Source organism: Myotis lucifugus, unplaced genomic scaffold (genome assembly GCF_000147115.1).
Source record: "Myotis lucifugus unplaced genomic scaffold, Myoluc2.0 scaffold_898, whole genome shotgun sequence".
Lineage (NCBI taxonomy): Eukaryota > Metazoa > Chordata > Mammalia > Chiroptera > Vespertilionidae > Myotis > Myotis lucifugus.
In genome coordinates, this window is record NW_005871946.1 from 166,868 (window position 1) to 177,268 (window position 10,401).

Here is a 10,401-nt window from a genome sequence, read left to right on the forward strand (position 1 = left end):
CGTCCCCGACGCGCGCGCCCGCCCCGCACAGACGCACGCACGGCGCGGGCCGAGCACGTCCGCAGCGCGCAGGCGCACATCGGTCCGCGCGCTTTTTGGAAGCCGCAGGTCTGTGGGGACCCGGGCGGCGTGGAGTGGAGGAGCCGGTCCGAGCGGAAGCGAGAGGCGCGGACAGGCCAACTCGGGCCCGCAGACCCTCCGGGGCGGCCGGCGGGGCGAGGGGCTCCTGGGCGGCGGAGGGACGGCCGGGCCCTGGAGCGGTCCTCGCAGGGGCGTGCCCTCCACGCTAGGTGTTGCAGGTGACTCCCTTTTTGGGGGCGGGGGCGTGGGGGGGCCGGGGGACTGTCCGTCCGCGCGGGCGAATCGGGCCCCGCTGCTGGCGCCTCTGCCGGCCGGAGCCTCGGGTAGACCCCCAGCCCCGCTCTGCGCTGCCGGCCACCTCCGACGATGACCCGAGGCCGCCGGGGTCCCCGCCGCTGGGAGAGGAGGCGGGGCCTGGGGCGGGGCCGCGGGGAGCGGGGAGGCTGGTCCGGGAGCGCCGAGCAGGGGGAGCTGCTCCGAGTACTTTTCGGGGTTGGACGCCCCGTCCGACAGGGGGCGCTGCGGGACCCTGAGGCCGGTGGCTGCGCTCACAGCAAGGCCGCGGCCTGGCGTGAGCTGCCCCGCGTGCTCGCTCGGGGTCTGGAAGGTTCTGCAGGGTCTGCGCAGCTCCCGCCTGGGATGCCCACCCCGAGGCAGGGAGACGGCAGGAGCAGGTCTGACCTGCGGAGGCCCCTGCAGCGAGAGAGCACACCTTACCATAGGGCCATCGGCAAACCGCGGCTCGCGAGCCACAGGGGGCTCTTTGGCCCCTTGAGTGTGGCTCTTCCACAAAATACCACGTGCGGGCGCATGTACAATGCGATTGAAACTTCGTGGCCCATGCGCAGAAGTCGGTTTTCGGCCTGGGCCAGTCATTGTCATGACTTAATTTTATGGATATTGTAAGGTAGATTGTAAGGAATTTAATTTTATCAGTAAATAATATCGTTATTAAGTATGATATCACGTTTTATCCAACGTAACTTTATGAAGTTAATTTTAGGGAACGTTGTGGAGTGAAAGATGTAGTGTGGAGGATTGAGAAAGGTATGCTGAGATGGTTTGGACATAGAGAGGATGAACGAAAGGAGATAGATGAAACAAGTACACAGACGAGTGTGGATGGGAGAGTTGGAAGGGGTCACCTCAGCGAATGTGCCTCCATCAGATTGAGGACGTTTTTAGCAAAGGCCAGCTTAGGAGCACCCTAATTAAGTTAATAACAATGTACCTACCTATAGAGTTTCAGTTTAAAACATTTGGCTCTCAAAAGAAATTTCAATGGTTGTCCTGTTGGTATTTGGCTCTGTTGACTGATGAGTTTGCCGACCACTGGCCTAGGGACTCTTCCAGGTGGGAAAGAGGGGCACGCGGTGCCCATGAGCGCTGAGCGAGCGTCGCCATTAGGTCCAGGGATGCCGGAAGGATGCCGGGGACTCGGAATCCGTGGGAACGGACAGTGGCTGAGCCAGTGAGCAGTGCCGGCCCGCAGCTGTGTCTGCCGCGTCCGCCGTGCTGGACGAGCCACTGAGTTCCAAGGAGGAAGTGGGATTCCGCGGTGAATGCTGGGAGCTCGGGGGTGCGGAGCGGAAAGGGGTGCGGGCGCAGGGGGCACCCGGCTGTGCGGAGTCCCAGGGCTGCAGGTGACAGGGCTGTCCCCAGCGAGAGGGGTTTGTGCTAAACCTGCGCCAACTCCCAGCTCCTTCAGTCTCCCATTCCCAGTGCCGCACAAAAGAGGTTAAAATAAGTTAAAGGGTGTGGGACGCGGATGGTCGGGACATGTCCGTTCTCGTTTTGACTCTTAACCCTTAACAGCTTTAAGCAAATTAGGATCTCCTTGAGTCTTAAGTTTATTTTTATTTTTAATCCTCACCAGAGGATATTTTCCCCCGTTGATTTTTAGAGAGAGTGGGAAGGTGGGAGGGAGAGAGAGATCCATTGGTTGCCTCCGGCCTGCGCCCTGACCCGGCTGGGGACCGGGGCGGGAAACAAGCTTGCAGCCCAGGTACGTGCCCTGGCCCGGGAGTCGAACTCGCAGCCCTCTGGTGTGCAGGCTGGTGCTCTGTCGCTGAGCCACACCAGCCAGGGTAACGTTTACTGTTTTTAGCGAAGATTCGCGAACACCTGTCTACAGTGCACAGTTTCTTTGTAAAGTATTATGGGAGGTGCACACTATAAAACATGATCCTTAAGCTGTGTTCACAAGGAACTCAGACGGTAAATTTCAAAATACACAAGTTCTTGGTTTTTCCTTTATGCAGTGCTGTTCGGAAACTTCAAAGCTTCTTACACGTTTTCCTTCTGGGTTGGCAGGTAAGTTCCACACCCAGCCCCAGGCCATGTTCATCTGTAATTGTATTAAAATAGTTTTACCTTAATGCATGGAGGCTGATAAGGATAACCTGAGGGAAGAAATCTAAAATATAGGTACTTCACAGCAGATTGTGTCGCTTCTTGTGGCTCCTCTATCACGAAGGTTTCGGTTTTTAATGCTTCAGGTGAAATCGGGAAGCGGTGAGAGCCTCGGGGCTCGTGTGTGAAGTGCTCATTCCTGAATACGGCCTCACGAACAGTAGTGAGCCAGCAGTTCCTATTCCTGATCTAGCCGCTCTGCCCTGTGGGCATTTGCACATGGGACCCGCCGTGCAGCTGCCTGGAGTGAGCGAGCGCCCCCGCTCTGCCCTTTGGGCATTTGCACACGGGTACCGACGTGCAGCTGCCTGGAGTGAGCAAGCACCCCCGCTCTGCCCTGTGGGCATTTGCACACGGGTACCGACGTGCAGCTGCCTGGCGTGAGCAAGCACCCCCGCTCTGCCCTGTGGGCATTTGCACATGGGACCCGCCATGCAGCTGCCTGGAGTGAGCAAGCGCCCCCGCTCTGCCCTGTGGGCATTTGCACATGGGACCCGCCATGCAGTTGCCTGGAGTGAGCGAGCGCCGCCGCTCTGCCCTTTGGCGGTAGCCCCGAGGGTGTTTGCACACGGGTCCCCGACGTGCAGCTGCTTGGAGTGAGCTCTCGTGCGGTCCCGGCCCCAGTGCTGACGCTCTGGTCTCGGGGCTCCTTCACATCCCAGCCGCGGCGCCTACGTGTGCCGAAGGGCTGGTGACAGCTTCAGGCATTTTTCTGTTCGAGGGGTGACTGGCGCTCAGTGATTTCTCTCACTTTACAGATGAACCCTAAGGCTCGGCCGTAATAAGAGGCTTGAGATCATTCCTGTGCTTTTTCCTCGGAGACGACTTCCACCCCAGGCTTGGTTTGTTTTGCTGTTTGTAGCTCCTTCCGTGGCACCTTTCTTTTTCGGATTAATTTTAAATCCTTTCCTTATGAATGCTTTCCCTATTTGTGCGGAAAGTTATTACTAAAATAGTTCAGCAGCACTATTAAGTCAGGTCTTTATATCTGAAATGCTTGAAATTTACTTTATAAATGAAAGGTCCAGTGTCCCTTCTCTCAGATAAGCAGAGACTTAAGAGTCCGCCTGCACCTTCTTTTAGTTCCTCCTGACGCTTCCCTTTGTCTCTGTTGTAGGACCTGTAAAATGCAGGCCCCGAGCTCCAGGGCTGTGCACCTGAGCGAATGGCAGAAGAACTACTTTGCAGTTACGTCTGGCACGTGCACGGCCGCGCAGAAGGCAGAGGCCTACCGGGCGCAGGTGCTGCGCGTTCAGTATGCGTGGGCCAACTCCGAGATCTCCCAGGTCTGTGCTTCCAAACTGTTCAAGAAATATGCAGAGAAATACTCGGCAATCATTGATTCTGACAACGTGGAAACCGGCTTGAATAACTATGCGGAAAGCGTTTTAACGTTAGCAAGAGCGCAGCAGACGGACAGTGACAAGTGGCAGTCGGGTCTGTCGATGAGTAATGTCTTCCAGATGCGCTGTGTGCAGGAGATGATGCGGGCTGGCGAGAAGCTCCGAGGCTCCCTGCTGGCCCCGGCCGATGCTTCCGTCGTGATCCATGGCGGGGCCGTGGTCCCCGATCCTCCGAAGTCTAGCCTTTGTGGTGGTTCTCGGGAGAGCGACCCACTGACTAAGGCAGCTCACGGTACAGGCTGGGCCCCGGACGTCCCAGGGAGTGGTCCCTCGGGCTCTCTGAGTGTCCAGCCCCCTGTGGCCACTAACACCCCCAAGACGTGTCCCATGTTCTCAGCACCCTTTGGTGACTTAGCCACCCCGTTATTTGGACATGTCAGGAAGGAAAATAGCGGCGCTCCGAAAGCCAGCCCGGGACTGAGTCTGTTCTTACCCCGTCAGCCTCGCGCTCCTGCCGGCAGTGAAGGCCCCTGGGACAGGAGCGCTTTCTACAGCTCAGGCCCCGCCGAAGCCCTTTCTGCCCCGACCCTGAGTGAGGCTCTTAGGAAAACGGAGGGGAACGGCCACCGGGAGGAAGGCGGCCTGCCAACCTTTAAAACCGCAAAGGAGCAGCTATGGGTGGAGCAGCAGAAAAAGCACCACCCGCCTGCCCGGGCGGCAGCGCCTTCCTATGGCGGCAGCGTCAAGAAGTCCCTGGGCGCCAGTCGATCCCGAGGAATTTTTGGGAAGTTTGTCCCTCCTGTACCTAAGCCAGATGGGGATGCGCATGGGGGGGTGCAGTACAAGCCTGACAGTGCCGGGCCCGCAGAGCCAGCGCCCCCCGTGGATGAGCGTTTGAAGAGCTTGGAGCCCAAGATGATCGAACTGATTATGAGTGAGATTATGGACCATGGGCCCCCCGTGACCTGGGACGACATCGCGGGGGTGGAGTTCGCCAAGGCCACCATAAAGGAGATCGTCGTGTGGCCCATGCTGCGGCCCGACATCTTCACGGGCTTGCGGGGCCCGCCCAAGGGGATTCTGCTCTTCGGGCCTCCTGGGACTGGGAAGACCCTGATTGGCAAGTGCATCGCCAGTCAGTCTGGGGCCACCTTCTTCAGTATCTCGGCCTCCTCCTTGACCTCCAAGTGGGTGGGCGAGGGGGAGAAGATGGTCCGTGCGTTGTTCGAGGTTGCGCGGTGCCAGCAGCCCGCTGTGATATTCATCGATGAAATCGACTCCCTGTTATCCCAGCGGGCAGATGGGGAGCACGAGTCTTCTAGGAGGATCAAGACCGAGTTCCTGGTTCAGCTGGACGGAGCCACCACGTCTTCTGAAGATCGCATTCTAGTCGTGGGAGCAACCAATCGGCCTCAGGAAATCGACGAGGCCGCCCGGAGGAGGTTGGTGAAAAGGCTCTACATCCCCCTCCCGGAGGCCTCAGCCCGGAAGCAGATAGTGACGCGCCTGATGTCCAGGGAGCAGTGCAGCCTCCGCGAGGAGGAGATCGAGCTGGTGGTGCAGCGGTCGGCAGGCTTCTCGGGCGCCGACATGACGCAGCTGTGCCGGGAGGCGTCCCTGGGCCCCATTCGCAGCTTACAGGCCACCGACATCGCCACCATAACGGCAGACCAGGTCCCACCCATAGCTTACGTGGACTTCGACAATGCGTTCAGAACTGTGCGGCCCAGCGTGGCTCCCACAGACCTAGCGCTTTATGAAAACTGGAACAGAACCTTTGGTTGTGGGAAGTAAGCAGGGCCCTCACAGTTAAAGGGGTGTCTGTGTGGCACAGTCTTTCCCGGCCTGGAGCTCAGGAACCTGGGGCTTCATCCGTGGTCCTGGGAGTGTGTGTCCTGAATCCGGAACCGCAGATGAAGCAATTGCAATTGACAGCCTGTGTGGCTAGTAGCTTGATTTTCTTCCAGTTGTTCCCTGATGTGTACACCTAGTCATACCCAACGCGAGGGATCTTGTCTTGTTTCTAACGTCCTTCTTTTCAAGCTGTGCAATGGGATGAATAGTGAGCCCAGATTGAAGCTCTGAGTCCTACTTGTAAACGAGGCTGTGTGATTTACACGGATCTTTTATTGCCAGTCTGTGGTTTATGTTCGAGACAGAGCGTGGCTCACCGTTGTTTAAGATGTAGGATCTCACCAAACACTGGAGGGACAGTGCCAGCTTTTACTTCGGTTTGTGAGCTCTTACTGTTTTCTTCTCTTCGCAGGACCAGCTAATGAAACATTCAGGAAGAGCAGAGTGTGGTCTGAGAGCAGGTGTGCCACAGGACTGAAGGGGAATGGTTTCCTAGGGGGCAGGTGTTGTCTAACAATACATATTTGACGCTAGGTGGCAGCCCGGAGAATTGGTATCTTTCAAAAATAAGCGTTTGCAGCTTTCTGTGATGGCGCATTCTGCTGTATAAATAATGCGTGTTCATTGTGGAAGCGCCACCCAGTAGAGGTGAGCAGAGGAAGGAGAGAATGGCTGCTGCCGCCCCTTTGGGGAAGCACCGTGAACAGCTGGGAGCAGTTCCTCCCGGTGTTTGTGCAGCATTCTCTTCTGTAGCCTCATTTTTCACCGTTTCCCATGTTAGCGTCATCGGCAGCATCTTCCCTGACACGGCCCCTCGGACTGTCGTGGGGATGGCCTCACGGAGTCCGTCTTGGGAGTGTAGTTAGGGCAGGACGTTGGGCTGTGTACCTTTGTTTACTGTAAACGAAAATATGTTGACTGCCTAGTCATTGATCTTTCACTATCTTTCCTACCAGTCATTCACCTTTCAACGTGGAGCCAAAAGCATCAAAATGTGAAATTAAACACTAGAAATTATTAAAGCACCAGAAAAGTGTGATAATGTTGGGAGTTCACAGTAGGATTTGGAGCGTGGGCCATGGCCACACCTGGTGGGAGAGTGTGGTGTGCCCAGCCTTTCTGGAAGGTGTGGGGTTGTATCTGCCAAAAGATGTTTCTCTTCTTGATGTCAGTGCCACACAGATCAGGTCATTGAAACATTTAAGATTTGAGAAAACACACAACCTGAATATGCGACCACGGAGGATTGTTAGCCTGCTGATGGGGTTCACGACATGGTTTTAAACCTCGTGGATGCCGTGCATTGCATCCCGAGGAGAGAGCCGGCTCCTGTTCAGGGACGAGGCTGCTTGCACATCCACAGGAAGCTCCGGGACACTCGCCGCTGCTGCCCGGAGCGAGGGGAGCTGGGACCCCTCCCTGGACTCACGTGCAGTGTCGGTGTTGTGACTGTTTCCAGCAACGATGCACTCTTTGTAATTTTTAAAGACTCAGTGAAATAGTATTTTTCAAGTATGGAACATGAGTAATTAAGCAGTGGCCGTTTGTGTGTTTTGTTTTGGTGCCAATAGGGTTGTTAGCAGGTGGTAGAGAGGCGAGGGGTCGGCATTAAAAGCCCCAGCAGTAAATTCCTCAGAAAGCATGCCTTCCACGTGGACACGGGGCTGGAAAGACGATGACCAACTGCTAAAGAAATCTCTAAAAAATGAAGCAAACCTCTCATCAGAATCCTTAGCCCACAGTCACTCATCCGACTCCAGATTGAGCAAAGCTGTCAGATTGCTTTAAACAGTAGCTGTGAGGTACGCACAGATTTCATCTTCATTTTAGGAAGCGGGGTGGCCAGAAACCCATTGACAAAGGAATCTGAGCAGGCGACACATGCAGGACGCTCCGTCTGTGACCACAGACCTGATGAACCCACTTTCCCGGAGGGTGGGGGACAGGTGAGGGTGACTCACGTCGGGAGAAACAGCCTGGCCGGCCGCGCATACCCTCTGACCCAGTGCAGCGCCTCAGCGCAAATGCATGATAAGCTGCCGGAAACATAATTTCACAAAATACAGAAAATTGCTGTAAAACCAGGACGCGATTGCAATTTAAGGGAAATGGTGCAGATAAATCTATTTTAATGGATAAGCTTAGATGCAAACTAAATATGTTGGCATCTCATTATTCCTTCCGACCGATCTAAGTTAGATTGGAAAATTCGATCGTACACATAGAAATGGAAAGATGTTTTTTGTGAGCCCTTTGTGCTTTGGGAAAACCCAGTCCTGCTCTAATGGGTGTTGAGGCTCTCGCCGACTCGGTTCCACTCTGGTGTGTGAGGTGGCAGACGCTACCCTGAGCGTCAGGTTCTCAGCGCTGCACGGAGCTCCCAAGGTCTCTTTTGATGAAGTGCATCTCTTTCGCTTGGTCATGAGGGTCAGTATTTTCACGTACCAACAATCGGGTTGCCGAGATTGGGCCGAGAGACCGGCCTGGCATCACTGCCTGACAAAGGGGTGATGGGCGATGAGCCCCTCCCACGTGCCCTCAAAGGCTGGGGCACCTCCCCGCCTGTAACTCGGGTGGTTGAGCAACGCTGTGAAGTAAGGAGCCGGGCTTGTCTCTCTTGCAGCCACACACGCAATAGGCCGATTAGCAAGGGGAACTGGAGGTGAACTTGTTACTTAAGACCCTTCTAGAAGTCCACCCAAGTTGAGGAATCGAGTCAGAAACACCTAGTCCAAGAAGTGGGGGGCTCGGGTAGTGTTTCCTCCGCAGCAGTAGATGTGCTAACATGTGGAACGTAGTACAGGCTTCATAATGTTCTAGAGAAGTTACGACATTTTTTAAAAAGCAAGGAAACCAATTCCCTGATAACTTGGTAAAGCATGTGATGGACGTAGAGGAGCGCCTCTGAGATGACTTATCAGGTTGGAACAGGAGGAAGTAGTGTAAACGGACAGCGCTGAAGCTGGTGTGAGAAGCCCGCGTGTCCAGGCCCAGAAACCCCGGGCCGGGCCCTGTCTGCTATAAAACAGGCTGGGCAGAGTAGGCTTCCAGCTGTGAGTGTGCCAGACAGTTCATTCTTGTGTTATTTTCCAAACAAACAACTGTCAGCCTGTTGTGCTCACCCTGAGTAACCATTTAGATGCTGGAATTTGAGTCTTTGCGCTCCTGTCTCTTCCTGATGCTTCCTGTGCTTGATTTTCCATAAGAAGAATGTTCCCTAAAGGTCACAAGGAGGAAATGAGAGCAGGAGTTGGGAGTACCAGGGACAGGCTCATGTCTGCTAAAACCCTTTTCCCTTCCACTCTCCTCCGTCTTCAGCTCTGATATTTAAGCCCTGAGTCGTATTTGGAGAAATAAGGTGCTCTCAGTGTCTGTTCAAATGAAGAGCTTTGTGGTCAGGACATGGTGTCTCGGGAAGAGCAGAGGCTGTGCATCCTTTTAGCGAAGCCTCACGGGAGGAGTGAGCATTGACCGCACGGGAGGCCCTGGTGAAACGAGGCTTCGGGCCGAGGAGGGTGGTCTGTGAAGCTCTGTGGGTGAGACTCGTGCACGGGCGCGAGCCCATGAGTCCGCGGAGGCCGAGTGTGTGGGAAACGGACCGGCAGAAACCGTCAGCTTAGACCCGCGGGGACAGTGGCGGGTGGACAGGAGAGGGTCTGCCCGGGATCCCCCCTTATCCGAAACTCGCCGGCTCACCCACGTGTCTTTGGTCTCATTAAAATATCTTTTTTATTCACTTAAAACATGTTCTATTTGAAAATCTCAGACCACAAGAAGTTGCAGAAATTAGGATGGAGCTCTTTGCACCAGACTTGCTGTGGGCTTCCGTTCTGCCAGGAATCTCTCACCGAATGTGGCTGCTGCTCCAGGCAGCACCATCGGGCGGCGGGGCCCCGAGCTGGGTCTCAGGGCCTCTCCACTGGTCAGCGAAGGGAGATGAGCAGGAACCTGACCTTTGTCCGCATGGACAACAGCCTCCAAGCCTGGCTATTTCGTCTCTCTCTGAAGTCCTTACCACCCCCCGCCCCCCACCCCGCCCCTGATTCCATGTGAAACTCAAGTAGAATCACAGCCTCTCCTGTAGGCCCGTCTGTGGTCAGTTCACTTCGGAGACCCGGCCATTGGCCACGGGAGAGAGGAGGGAACGAGACCTGGGCTCCGGGAACCCGAGGCCATGGGGAGGGCAGGGCCAGGGTGAGCTCTGCAGAGAGGTCAGGGTGGACCCCCAGGGAGTCAGGAGTGGGGGCCTCTGTCCGGGTCGGAGAGGCGGGGTCCGAGCCAGGCCCTCCGGCAGCCCCGGTGGGGAGATGCCCGCTCGGTGTCAGCGAAGTCTATGCAAGGACTGCTCTCAGGAGGAGCATAGCCAGCGACAGGCTTGGGGGTGTTTGAAGACAAACCATCAGCAAATGACACCGAGGCGGCCTGGTTGCAAGCCTGTCCCACCCGTCGCTGCTGGGCAGCCTGTGTGTTGGAGCCCCCAGGGTGCAGCCTGTCCTCTGGGCGAGGCACTAGGTCAGGTGTCCACTGTGGGGGGAGGAGGCTGCATTTTATAAATTATTGGAATTTTCTAAATGGGCACTCTCAGATTAATAATCTTAAGATTAATGGATGGCTATCATTAGGGTGGTAGACTCCAATATAAATTCTTGCAAAACATCAAGCTTAATCAACGCAAAAACAACATGTGGTTCCTTCAGTAATAATTTGCGGA

The 10,401-nt window shown here is 55.6% G+C and overlaps 1 protein-coding gene across 1 annotated transcript; it reads left to right on the plus strand.

The window, feature by feature from the left end:
• Window positions 1–3,031: 3,031 nt before the first annotated feature.
• FIGNL1 (fidgetin like 1) lies at window positions 3,032–7,847 on the plus strand. The gene is made up of 2 exons (XM_006106744.3): window positions 3,032–3,335; window positions 3,611–7,847. The coding sequence occupies exon 2, from the start codon at window positions 3,621–3,623 to the stop codon at window positions 5,628–5,630; it is 2,010 nt and encodes a 669-aa protein (XP_006106806.1). The 5' UTR covers window positions 3,032–3,335; window positions 3,611–3,620; the 3' UTR covers window positions 5,631–7,847.
• The last annotated feature ends 2,554 nt before the right edge of the window (window positions 7,848–10,401 follow it).